This window comes from Agrilus planipennis, unplaced genomic scaffold (assembly GCF_000699045.2).
Source record: "Agrilus planipennis isolate EAB-ADULT unplaced genomic scaffold, Apla_2.0 scaffold40, whole genome shotgun sequence".
NCBI classification, from domain to species: domain Eukaryota; kingdom Metazoa; phylum Arthropoda; class Insecta; order Coleoptera; family Buprestidae; genus Agrilus; species Agrilus planipennis.
Window position 1 is genome coordinate 589,502 of NW_020438938.1, and position 14,307 is coordinate 603,808.

General features: G+C 40.1%; 1 protein-coding gene across 9 annotated transcripts in view; it reads right to left on the bottom strand.

Moving 5' to 3' along the window:
* The window catches only part of LOC108740886 (homeobox protein homothorax), a 286,672-nt gene that overhangs the window by 26,358 nt on the left and 246,007 nt on the right, over positions 1–14,307 (bottom strand). For all 9 annotated transcript variants that reach the window (XM_025974404.1, XM_025974408.1, XM_025974402.1 and 6 more), the window contains one exon: positions 9,881–10,026. In XM_025974404.1, coding sequence (XP_025830189.1) covers positions 9,881–10,026 — 146 coding nt within the window. The remainder of the gene's footprint in view (positions 1–9,880; positions 10,027–14,307) is intronic.

The window sequence follows — 14,307 nt, forward strand, 5'->3', positions numbered from 1 at the left end:
TGGGTGGGTTGGTGGGTGGAAGCTCAGGAAGAGAACAGAATCGAGCATGAGCATATCAGGAGTTGGAAAGAAAGAGCAGTGGGATCGATATTCCCTTGACGCGTAGCTCTTTATTCTTTATGATATTTTAGCGGAATTGCTCATTTCTTAATTGCAGAGAGGACCGGTTAAGCGCTGCTTATTTAAAATTCATGACTGTTAAGTGAATAAAGTTGGCGAGCAGTTGCATCTCCCGGGAACCGTGCATAATTTATGTACGAGCCGCGCATTTTGACAGCACGCGGCGGCAACGACGTCGACGACGACGCCGACGACGGGGACGGCAAAACGGACGCGAAACAAGAAGAAGCGCCCGCGCCGCGCCAGTTTGATGTGTACCGAGAAGCAATCTAGGTAATTGGAGAGAAGAGAAGTGAAGTGAAGTGAGGGCGAGCGAGCAACCCTCTTCTCTTCTCGTCGGGGGATGTTGCCGCCGTACCGCCTCTGCGACAGGCGAGCAACGCTATACCGACAATCCAATTTCGAGAAAACAATAGCTGTAAGTGGAACTGCCGACCGAACCATTACTTCATGTCATTTTCCCATAAACACTCTCTAATGCCCACTCTCATTCCATCTCGCTCCCACCGCCACCACCGATGATGGTCGATGCCGTAATCTTGGACCATTCTTCGATCCCATGTCGTCAGTAACCAAGATGACTTGGACCAACTTGTTTTACAATAAAAATAACTACTACTACTTGACTTGATAGTAGTTTTTTAGTAAATCATTTTAATAACAATAACCATTAATTTAGAAATTCGAAAAAGGTTGTTAAAGGTTATGTTTGGAGCACGGCGTTGTACGAGTGCGAAACATGGACAGTGGGAGCGGCGGAAAAGAAAAGGTTCGAAATGTGGTGTTGAGGCGAATGATGAGGATATCGTGGGTAGAAATGGTTAGAAATGAAGAGGTATTGGAAAGAATAGGAGAACAGAGGACTCTATGGAAGACAATAAAAAATAGGCGAGATAGGTTGGTAGGACACCTTCTGAGGCATGAAGGTCTAGTCAGAGACATATTAGAGGCAGAAACAGGAGTTAGGAGGGGTAGAGGTAGACCTAGATTAGATTACTCTTCGCAAATAGTTAAGGATGTGGGCTGTTTAGTTTTAGGGAAATGCGAAGTTTAGCTCAGGATAGGAAAGAGTGGAGGTACGTGTCCAACCAGTCTTAAGACTGATGACCTTATGATGATGATGAACCAGGACAATTCCCTTTCCTTATTACGCCTTTTTATGTTTTTGTATCTGATTCTTGCCCTCTCGTTAGGTAAATTCCGGTACGTGCCTGAACGATTTTCACGTTCATCTAGTTGGAAATAGCGACGTTTTGTCAGATCAGCAAGTTTGCCGGTGCTGTTACGTCCCTCTCGTTTAATGACGTTTCAAAATCATGTCGCCGCATGTCGTGTAGCCCCGCCCGTCCGCGAAAAACAAAGATAATCAGTGTCGGAGGGTTGATGGGATCATCCATCCACCTACCGGAAGCACGCCCGTGCTTGCTTGGCGAAGCTTAATAACAATGTCATAGTAGTATCCCCGGTGACAGAACTGCTGACGATGGTTACAGTCGACGACGACGACGTCTGACTGTCCACAGTTAGCCCAGCCGTTCGCATTTTCTCTCTCCCCAAAAATCTACACCCTGCTACCACTTCACTCGCGTGAATTATTGTCCACAGGAAACACGGTCACGGACAATTTATGTTCTAAATCGCATCGATATCGACATTGGGGATTGGGGATTTCGTACTGATAAAGATAAGGAGATAGACATTTTGTAAAAAAAAAATACTTATAAGAACGAATGGGCTTCGCGCCTTGATGGTTCCATAGGTAATGTTAAAAATATTCGTTGTCATGACTAAACAGAAAATTGATTACGCGAAAGTTCGTCACGTAAATATCCCACAAGGAATTAAAAAAACTAAGATTATCGGATGGTTTCTATTCCTTGTGTCATGAGATCGTCCTTTATTCCAAGGATTTATACGTATATATCCTCAACTGTAATAAACAAAACGTTCAAAATTATCCTTTTGTGAAACTCTTTCTTGATTTAGTTAGCATTTTTGTGAGCAAAGGTACATGAGGATAGATTTTGTTGTTGTTTGTTGCACTGAATTTTTTCTCCAGGAACTGGAAGTGTTTTTAAAATTCGATTCTTCGATTTGTGCTGCCCGTAAATCCAGTAAAATCGTAGATTTACGATGCAATGATTCGGACGTCGTATCCCGGTGTCTATATATCAAAAGGACGTCGCTGAGTAGGGACGTCAGGACAATGTGCAACGAACGGCACAAACGACGTCCCCAGGGATCGACCGTTGCATCGCCATTAGTTGTTGCGGCAATAACGACGAAGGAAGTAGAAGTAGACGGCGCGCTGTTGCTACCGTCGCCTACTAACGCCGCGACGCCACGTCGTCGTTACACCTTGAACGGGTCTTCCGAGGGCCATAACCCTATCAGGGCAGACGGAGTTCGATGCGTGCATAGTGATTTTTATTATTATGTTGGGAATCCGAATAGGCCTCGGCGCATGCATAAGTTTACTGTTATTCCCGCGTATGTGAAACGGGTAGAAAATTGAAGAGGGTCGTCTCGGCTTTCCATCCATCCGCGTCGAGACGCGTCGCTCACCTAGTGACACACGCACGCCCCTGATTTTTAAGGGTCTCCAAGGACCGCATATATATATATCTACACACACACACATCACCTTCGTCAGGACGACTTGAGTTATTGACTCGCTCGCATCTGAATATAAAGTACAAAAATTCATACACATGCGAAGACTGCAGGATGGAACGCGAAAATGAGCTGATAGTCTTCGGTTCTTAAATCCTTCCTTATTAAGTAAAGTAGCAAGCTGTAGCTAAACTAGTTTCGATATCCGATGGCTTTTGTTACTCGATCGTTATAATTTGCAAGGCGAAGTTTCCGTCGTGCCGTAAAAGAGAACCGAACCCCGAGTTATGCGTGTATGATCGTAGACCGTAAGTAGATAATCGACGTTTTCCCGAGATTAGTAATTCAAATTCGGTACATTTATCAAGTGCAGCGAGCATAACGACTGTTGGCTGCTCAATAGTTAATGATCCAACATGAAATGCCATTAAGGCATTATAAAGTGGGCGAAAATGCTGGCGCACAATCACGAGAAATCCGACACGATTTTCGTTCCCATATCGTGCATACGATATCACCGATATAAGGATCTATTAATGAAAATGTTGGAATTCTTTGCCATAGATTTTTATCATTATCATTACTGAGGTCGTAATAACGCGTAAGAATATTTTTCCGATTTAAGGAATGAGTTGAACACGTTGTGGCGGCGGAGTTGTGAAAAATTACTCATAATAGAACCGCGTAAAACAGAATGTCGATAATCCGAGAAGAAACCCCGCGTTACCACGGCATTATTTCGAATAGATTTTTATTGAATGGCACCGAAGCGTAGGTAGCGTACGTGCTGCATACGGAACTACAAAAGACGTCGGGCGTCGGTCGCATCGCATCGGTGGTGCCTCCATTCTTCCTCTTCTTCGTCGTAGTCGTCGTGTTGTGCTTTCGCCGAGTTCCCCAAAAAGACAACTTGATCCGAGTTGGCAAGGGTGGAAGCGCTGCAAATCTTAGCGATTCGTTTAACCGGAAGGAAGCGGAGTGACGTGACATGCAGATGAAGACGACGGCGCTGGAACGGGGCGTAGTGGGATGGGGAGGTTCGGATGAGAGAGAGAGAGAGAGAGAGAGAGAGAGGGGAGGAGGAGGAGGAGGAGGAGGAGGAGAGAGCCTCTGTCTTCCGGGTGGCAAGTGTAACAACGATTGCGAGACAACGGTTCTGAGCGCGCGGAAAGGCAACACAAAGCTGCGTTCTTGTCTCGAGGAAACGCAAGCAAGCTGAAGGGGACCAACCAGGAATGTTCGTCTACATAAATTACGTACCGAACATCCGTACCGGGAGAAGAAGGAATCCAGGCAGGAATTTCAACCGACGATGAACGAATGAAACAAGCGAAGCTCTAATTACGGTCAGGTGGAAAAGTTTAATTTATAGGCACGCAAAAGCTCGCCGTCTATTTTACTTTCATGCGTCAGGCGAATCGAAAGAAAATCCATCAACCGGAGTCACCAAATACCGCTGGGATCAACAGCTACAGTTGCTTCCAGTTCAAATCCTCTGCATTCACTAAACATAAGTTTCCTTTTCGTTTTAATATGGATCTCATTTGAACACATGGGAATGATGCGGAGGATTTTTTGGCAGCTGATGGTTTAGATAGAAACTAAAGCGCTAGGAGAAGCCTTGACATATTCAGCAAGCGGACGCTCCCATGATTAGTTAGAGACACAAAAAAAAGACGAATAATATCAACAATAGTAATCGTGAATGGCTGGTTTGACTCGATGATATTTTTTTCTTTCTGTACGTGTTACATCTCCTGCTATTTATTCGAGCATATTATTAAGCACCATTAGCCTTTCAACATGAGCTGCTGCTACCGATGTACTATCTAAAAAGCGAAAACCTTTATTCCATTTTCCGACCGACTTGACTTCGATCACCTCTTCTCCGGGTAAGTACAAGGTGAACTGTTGCCCCGAAGCATCTGGACATCTTGATCTACGAAGACCGTACGTACCCGTTACGTTACATAGAGTTTTGTTGTACGTGTAAGTGTGTGTATGTGTTTGGGTATCGCATCTACAAGGAATGAAACGCGGTTGGGCCCGGTTAAGGCTGTTCTGGCACTGTCATTATAAATTATCCACGGAATCGAAGAGGTTTTTGCACGCAAGTCAAGTTAATAGTAATATTCAGTGGTTCTCATGACCGCGATTGGCTGTTAAACAGGTACGACATGAAAAGCCTCCAGGTAAATGTATACTTGTGGTATACGTATAAGTTAAACTCTTCGCCGACCGAGATGTACCGGCTATTGGTCGTTTCGCTCCCTTATTTATTTATTTTTTTCGTCCGCGTCTCTTCTCGTTTCTTCGCCGTCTTCGTCTTTCTCTTGTTTTCTTTCGAAGTAACGCGGTCGATGTCATAAGGTTCTTTTGACCTCACCATCGAGAACGCACGTTGCTCATTCTTCTATACAACACAAGATGGATACATGATGGCTCGATAAAATGGTAGACACAATGGTCACACCAGAAAGTCTCAGATTCACGAATTTCCAGAAAAGAACTTGCAACATTACTTATTTGCTGGAACTATTCATTTTCGTCTCTACATTTTTGCATTCGGTTGATGTTTAAATTTGTCAGAAAAGATCGGTTTGAGCAATTCGTGTCTACATCAAGTCTTGTCGACGACGATTGTTTGTTGGGTGGAAGAAGAAAAGCGTAATTCGTCGCCGGGAGACGCGGCTTGCGCGAGGAGGTCGCCAAGGTTGCCGGCAGCTGTTCTGATAATGTCACCGATGACAGAGTACCGTCCTTATCGAGCGTACACACGCCAGCAGAGAAACTAAATGGGATGGTCGTCTAGAACCACACCACAACTACCACCTTACCATCTTTTACGCACACGTCCGCCGCAGTCTCGGTATCGTCATAACTCACGCCAGTCATTTCACAATTGCAAACATTATGATAAATACTAATAAATATTTCTATTACCTAAAAAATTGCTTGTGTACATAATAGAGAAACTTATTACTACTGGAACCTGTATAGCCTGAAAATTCCTGACAATTATTCTTTTGGCTAACTTCCTACCTGTACGTTTTTGTTGGTAAATTTAAAAACAGAAGACTGGAGAATGTGTTTGGAATATTTGAGAAGAAAAGATAAAAATTCGAGTTTGCTTTGCTGTGCTGTGCGAGAGTCGTGGTGGTTCTTTTTGAGTTTATCTCGGGCTTTTCGCTATAATTCCCGTCAGCTCGCAGTTTCCACTAATTCCGGCGGCAGTAATCTGCCAAGCGACGGCAACATTCATCACCACTGTCCCCCGGAGTCTTGCCTGCAGCCAGTCACCGGGAAAATTGGGTCATCCCTTCATCTCTGCAAAAGTACGGCGCGCATTCCCACTTCGATGGATTTAGATAATACTAGTTACATTTTCGATATACTATACAAATGTACTTTCGCAGTCGAAAGATTTCGAAACACGAATCGATCACCGGGGACGTGACATACGACGCGACGTCGACGGCAGCCCAAAGTTATTTACGAGAAAGTAGGGAAGAAATTCCAAGATCAGTCGCAAAATAACTACTCTGAAATAAACATCAAGAACTGATGTTATATTTTTAGAAATACGTAACATAAGCTATCCTTTAGTACTAATTTATTAAGTACATATGAGACCATCGCACTCACTACTAAAAGGCTCAGGTGACGAACGAGAATGACAAGGATTTTACGGCAAATCCTTACAGCTGGAACCATCGAGCAAGGGCACGTTGATATCTCGCCGAGTGGCACAATGACAACACCAGACGGGGTCGTAAATAATGGCCATTTGGGTGGTTGCAATCGAGGGGGTGACAGTAACGAACCGGTGCACGGATTGACGATATTAGAACATTGCTCGGGATGACTGTGAGATTTTTATAAATCGATGAAATTATTTAAGGTCTACAAAAAAGCTATTCTTCAAGAAGACTGCTTTTGGCTTTACACATTTTGTTGCTTTTGTCTAGATTTTCAATGAATCACTTATGTGTACTATTTTCCTTCGCATTGCAACCAGTCAATTTACCGATAATGACGAAAAATGTAGTCTCTCACATCAAACAAACTGCCAGCATATAGCGGAGTTTATATCGAATTTTCTGACCGTTCTTCGGCCATCAAGAAGGGTCGGTGTGGATCGATAAAACGTCCGGCAGCAACGGTGGTAGTGTGTAGTAGTAATGGTAGTAGCAATCGTAGTGGTTGGTGTAGTGTTAGTCGCTGGCAGGAGAGAAGTATCCGATATCGGGATTAACGCGCGGGTTAATGAGTCGTGCAAAGTAAGCCGGGATCAGGGTGGTTGATGCATCGCTCAAATATTCATGTACTTGCCCCCCGCTTTTCTTCTATCCCCTTACCCATAACATGCGAGTGGGACCAAGAGAAATTTTCTAATGCAAGTAACTTGATGCCAAAGCATCAGATGATTGGATTGATTGTATTATGACTATTTGGGCTAGCCAAAAAAATGGACACTTAGTTCCAAAAATTCATTTTTCGATCTTCCATTAAAAAAGAGAAACACAACAATTAAATTGCATCCCTTTGGTAAAATGACATTCTGGACAACGTCTTCATGAGAACAGTCACCAAGAGCGTAAAGCATTCGGTAGAATGAATTGTCAGACATATATTTTCTACATTCTTTGGAAACAAGGAAATGAAAATTTATTTGAAGATGACTACCTACAAGAAGTTCGTTGCTCTAATAATTTTCCACAATTTCCTGATCTGTGTCAGACGGGGGCGACACACTGCGACATTTTTGAAATATTCGTGTATTGTGTAAGTTTGCGTCTCCGATAAAGGCATTTTGTCTGTAGCAAGTGGCGTTATTGATCGTTGCCTGTCAGTTTGAATGACTCGAACCTAACCTCCTTAGAAATGCCTCCATTACTTTTTATAACTGACAGCTGACAGTCGCAGGAGAGAAGCAGAACGCGAGACTCCGAGGTGGCTGCCGTGGTAATGCCGCACAGCCGTGCCGTCGACATCGACAGAACGAACCCACTAACCTTAACCAATTTTCTCTGCGTACGCTCACTGACCTTACTTCTTGTTACGCAGCCACAATGGCATTACATTTACACATATATATATATATCTACTCAAAATGGAATTGGCATTTTTTTTTGTTTGTTTGCGGGAACGAAAGAGATTACGCAAACAATTCGTATCTAACATTTATTAAAACGACATCGATGCTAACATTTTAATTTGATGCATTATGTAATGCGACCTTTCAAAAAATGGTGGGATGCTGTAAGAAGCACATTCGTAGATTCCAGAAACCTTTAAGATAGATCGATCGAGTAGATAAAAACACCCCTGCAGCGAACGCACCCTCATCTGCGTGGCGATTTCCGTCCAATATTTTGTACATGACGAAAAGCTCGAATTTTTACGATTGTGTCGCCGATATATCTGAGCGGAACGAAAAGAAAAAAATGGTCTTTCCGGCTACGAGCTTCTATTTCCGGCTTGGCTGCATCTTGGGCTATATTTCCGGCACGTTATCCCACTTTATCCTGAGGGAGTGGCCGCCGACATGTGTCCTGCTTACCGTCGTTCCAAATCATCCCGGATTTTCTTTCTTACATGCCGCTGTGCACACGCTGCCCTGCCAGACAACAAAACAAGCGACGGTGCATTTTTTCTCATCAGGACAACTCAAGGATTTAAAACGACAGACAGACGTTCAAATAAACATCCGTCGCCATTTTTCAACACGAGAGGATTTTCACATACGAAATACTTTCTAATAATCCTGAACACGATAAGAGAGCTTTAGTTAGTCTTGTTTGGTCGAGTTAAAATTTTGAAAGTTAAACGTGTCATTTGGTGACCGAATGGGTAATTCGAACGGGAAACTCTTTCCGTATAGCGGATCGCTGAGTAGTACATGCAAAGGGAGGGTTTTCGGGGGTGAACTGTCGTTGGTGGTTTTGCATGCCGGCGTCAGATAAAACGCCACCGTACGCATTATAACGTATACAGGACCCGTTCGCAAGGTTGGAACCGCCGAAGTAATCCTGAACCCCCGGACGGGTGGGAAGAGAGAGGGAGGGAGGGGTGAACCGGACAATTTCCTGCCGTGGCGCGGTTCCCAACCTTTAGCCCCACAACACCGAACTTCGCAATCGCGACGGCAACAGTCAGCTTTGTTTAATTTGAAACATGAGTAATGGACAAACGCTAACTACAGAATACGAAACTAAAGCGATCCTGCTGTGTGGAAGGGATTCACGAAAATGTTAATTAAGGATGATTTTATAAATTGACATAGACAATTTTCTCTAATAAACTTGACTCTATAGGTACCCAATGATTATATGTTAAAAAAGATTGCAATCTTCTTAATATATAAACGATATGTTAAACTTAAGTTAAAAATTTCTATTCGCTTTCACAAAACTGTCAAAGGCCATGTCAATAAATGGCCTGTTTCGTTTAGTAAATGTATTACGGTAAAAAATAGAAGTTTAACGAGGTCGCCAATTTTTCATTAAATCAACCAGACAGAACACTGACATGAAACATAAATAAATATGGTACAGTATTTACAGAACGAAAATTAGACAAACCGTCAATTACACGAATTACAAGAACTTTAATAGGGGTTAGTTAGTATGTACTAACACAAACATTTCGGGGTTAAATATAGAAAACAATGAAAACAATATAAACATTTAAGTGTTACTATCGCATTTCGTTCATATTTTTCGAGTTTTGTTTCCGGATTTTTTAAGTCATTTGATACAATGGAAGGAAAAAGCTTAACTTCTGCTATTAAGATAAAAATCACAATTTCCGGGCCAGCTCCGGCGCGTCCACGACCGTTTTGGGATTTGCATACGGAATTCTTAAGCCAGCTCCCTGCAAAACGGGTATTCCCAGAAAGGACGTAATGCAAAATTGTTCGCAGTTTAACAAAATCGTTAGCTACCGAAAGCGTCTTCTCTTTTCCCTCCAAAGATTAACTTAATTGCATTATGATTCATTCAAATGCTGGACGTGATTTTACAGTAAAACAGTATAAATTTTCCAACAATTACAGCAACGGTTCGCATGGATACAACACAATAAAATGGCTCATTGCCGATACTTTTAGAAAAACCTTCGAATAGTTTGATAATGAACTACTTACCGTTAAATGTTGAAACAGCCACGCCCGAAGGATATTCGTCGCCACCTTTGGGAAGATGCCCCTTTTTTTCTGGTTTTTCTTCCCATTGGTATCATCGTCTTCTTCAGTGCCTTCCCCGCTACCAACACTTGTGTTGCTAGCATCGCCTGGAACAATGCAAAAGAACAGTCCATAAAAATCGTAATAATTTTCGCGTTTAGTAAGTCAGGAAATTTAATTCATTTTTATGGGTAGATAAGTGATTGGATAAAATATTAGATTGTAGCAGCATGTACATATATCCAAGTAACCCAGATTTGGTGGTTGTCAACCCTCGAAGTGTGTGTGTGTGTTGTGTTATTGTAGGTTCGTATAAATATGGTCCCTGCATGCAGGGTTAATTTCACTACGCAATTTTGCGGGTGCCCTAATGGCTCTCGTGTATTGTTTGTATGCATAGCAAAGGGGGCGCCCGAGAGTGGGGGTTAATGACTCACACGCAAACTGAAAGGGAAGAAATCAGATTAAGGGTGCAGTCGGCGACGTCGGTTGCGCTCTCTCGCTCTCTTATTTACAAACGACGCTTTGCTTCTGTTATTCTAAACCTCTGTGTTCTATTACCACTTTTAAATAAATGCATTTGTACGTCGACGACCCCGTTGTTTTTGCTGTTATATCGGTGCGAAAAATCAAATGGCATGTATGAAGTTAATGGCATAATAATACGTTACGATTAAATAAAAGTAATTTGTGGATTTCTCTGATGGATTAGAGAAGAATAAAAAAATACTTTCATGTTTTGAAGAAACGGAAAATACTAGAAGCAGTTCTTGTTTTCCCAAAGGATAATTTATCTCAGGCGTTTTGAATTTGGAATCCTTATACGTTTCCATCATTAAATTAACTCTGGACAAGCTGTTGGAGAAAGCTGAGGGATACAGTTTTTGACTATTATTATTAAACAATGTTTTTCTTCCCCAATGAAAAACAGTGCCGATTTTTCGTTCTTCTTTTGAACGAATCCTCTCGATATTTTAAGTTGATGAACGTCTTTATTTAGGAAAAGACATTTACAAATCCTTATGAAATCGGCATTACAGTCCGTTCACTTAGAGATAGGTACACGATGTCAGTGCGCGGACCGCCATAATGGTCGTACTGTAAGACGCGCCACAGGCTTACGATTGGACTTTTATCGGAAACATCTGACGGTAAACGATCGATCATATTGAGGGGATCGACCTTCAACCGATATTCGTTTGGGCGCATCGCCCACGCTGTACCTTTCTCTAAGTAAAGGGAAAATAATTGTGCGAAGGAAAAGTAGTGACGACAGTATCTGAATGAGAGCGGAAGGAAAGACGAGCAAGCGAGCGGCGCATCCCATCAACTGCCGATGCAGTAAAATTGTGGTTAAGTTAAACCACAATGGTCTTAAAAGTTTATGCGTGCATAAAAGTTTTAGCGCCGGTAATAATTGGAACGCGACGAGTCTCGAGCCGCTACCCTTATTGTCACAGGACAAAGCTAACGACTCTTTTACGAGCATCCTGGCGAACGCCCGGGACTCTTGCCGCCGACACTGTAAAACAATAACGGGACGATTCCTGAACCGCCTCCGTCACTTCTAACAGATTCTTAAAATAGTTAACGACGCATTCAGATTAACCTCGCCATCATCATCAGCATCTAGACTCTCAAGGGATACTTTATGCCACATGGAAGAAGATACGAGTATTTAACCTTCTTTATGGTTGTTTATCGTTAGTTTTTTCATGACTTAAATCCTCTTGCAAGGCATAAATGGTCCAAAATTCAAATGTCACAAGATACCCTTCCGACTTGATGGAATAGTATAAATATTAGTTAAAGATTCAGGATAAGAATGGTGTAATTTTTTAGTTTTTAAGTACTTTGTCGAAGATCATCCGTTTATGTTTGAATTCCTTGATGAATTAATTGCCTAGTTATTTATAGTAGTATAAGTATTGGTTAAAGATTCAGGATAAGAATGGTGTAATTTTTTAGTTTTTAAGTACTTTGTCGAAGATCATCCGTTTATGTTTGAATTCCTTGATGAATTAATTGCCTAGTTATTTATAGTAGTATAAGTATTGGTTAAAGATTCAGGATAAGAATGGTGTAATTTTTTAGTTTTTAAGTACTTTGTCGAAGATCATCCGTTTATGTTTGAATTCCTTGATGAATTAATTGCCTAGTTATTTATAGTAGTATAAGTATTGGTTAAAGATTCAGGATAAGAATGGTGTAATTTTTTAGTTTTTAAGTACTTTGTCGAAGATCATCCGTTTATGTTTGAATTCCTTGATGAATTAATTGCCTAGTTATTTATAGTAGTATAAGTATTGGTTAAAGATTCAGGATAAGAATGGTGTAATTTTTTAGTTTTTAAGTACTTTGTCGAAGATCATCCGTTTATGTTTGAATTCCTTGATGAATTAATTGCCTAGTTATTTATAGTAGTATAAGTATTGGTTAAAGATTCAGGATAAGAATGGTGTAATTTTTTAGTTTTTAAGTACTTTGTCGAAGATCATCCGTTTATGTTTGAATTCCTTGATGAATTAATTGCCTAGTTATTTATAGTAGTATAAGTATTGGTTAAAGATTCAGGATAAGAATGGTGTAATTTTTTAGTTTTTAAGTACTTTGTCGAAGATCATCCGTTTATGTTTGAATTCCTTGATGAATTAATTGCCTAGTTATTTATAGTAGTATAAGTATTGGTTAAAGATTCAGGATAAGAATGGTGTAATTTTTTAGTTTTTAAGTACTTTGTCGAAGATCATCCGTTTATGTTTGAATTCCTTGATGAATTAATTGCCTAGTTATTTATAGTAGTATAAGTATTGGTTAAAGATTCAGGATAAGAATGGTGTAATTTTTTAGTTTTTAAGTACTTTGTCGAAGATCATCCGTTTATGTTTGAATTCCTTGATGAATTAATTGCCTAGTTATTTATAGTAGTATAAGTATTGGTTAAAGATTCAGGATAAGAATGGTGTAATTTTTTAGTTTTTAAGTACTTTGTCGAAGATCATCCGTTTATGTTTGAATTCCTTGATGAATTAATTGCCTAGTTATTTATAGTAGTATAAGTATTGGTTAAAGATTCAGGATAAGAATGGTGTAATTTTTTAGTTTTTAAGTACTTTGTCGAAGATCATCCGTTTATGTTTGAATTCCTTGATGAATTAATTGCCTAGTTATTTATAGTAGTATAAGTATTGGTTAAAGATTCAGGATAAGAATGGTGTAATTTTTTAGTTTTTAAGTACTTTGTCGAAGATCATCCGTTTATGTTTGAATTCCTTGATGAATTAATTGCCTAGTTATTTATAGTAGTATAAGTATTGGTTAAAGATTCAGGATAAGAATGGTGTAATTTTTTAGTTTTTAAGTACTTTGTCGAAGATCATCCGTTTATGTTTGAATTCCTTGATGAATTAATTGCCTAGTTATTTATAGTAGTATAAGTATTGGTTAAAGATTCAGGATAAGAATGGTGTAATTTTTTAGTTTTTAAGTACTTTGTCGAAGATCATCCGTTTATGTTTGAATTCCTTGATGAATTAATTGCCTAGTTATTTATAGTAGTATAAGTATTGGTTAAAGATTCAGGATAAGAATGGTGTAATTTTTTAGTTTTTAAGTACTTTGTCGAAGATCATCCGTTTATGTTTGAATTCCTTGATGAATTAATTGCCTAGTTATTTATAGTAGTATAAGTATTGGTTAAAGATTCAGGATAAGAATGGTGTAATTTTTTAGTTTTTAAGTACTTTGTCGAAGATCATCCGTTTATGTTTGAATTCCTTGATGAATTAATTGCCTAGTTATTTATAGTAGTATAAGTATTGGTTAAAGATTCAGGATAAGAATGGTGTAATTTTTTAGTTTTTAAGTACTTTGTCGAAGATCATCCGTTTATGTTTGAATTCCTTGATGAATTAATTGCCTAGTTATTTATAGTAGTATAAGTATTGGTTAAAGATTCAGGATAAGAATGGTGTAATTTTTTAGTTTTTAAGTACTTTGTCGAAGATCATCCGTTTATGTTTGAATTCCTTGATGAATTAATTGCCTAGTTATTTATAGTANTCAGGCATGAAGGTCTAGTCAGAGACATATTAGAGGCAGAAACAGGAGTTAGGAGGGGTAGAGGTAGACCTAGATTAGATTACTGTTCACGAATAGTTAGGGATGTGGGCTGTTCTAGTTTTAGGGAAATGCGAAGTTTAGCTGAGGATAGAAAAGAGTGGAGGTACGTGTCCAACCAGTCTTAGGACTGATGACGACAAGGAAATCCATCAGAATTTTGCTGTGCTCAAATAATAATCTAATTTGGCCTTTTACTTCAAGTGTTAGTATAATTGCGACCGGCTTTTTATCCACCTTGGAACTAAACCAACCGCCCATCGTCCCAA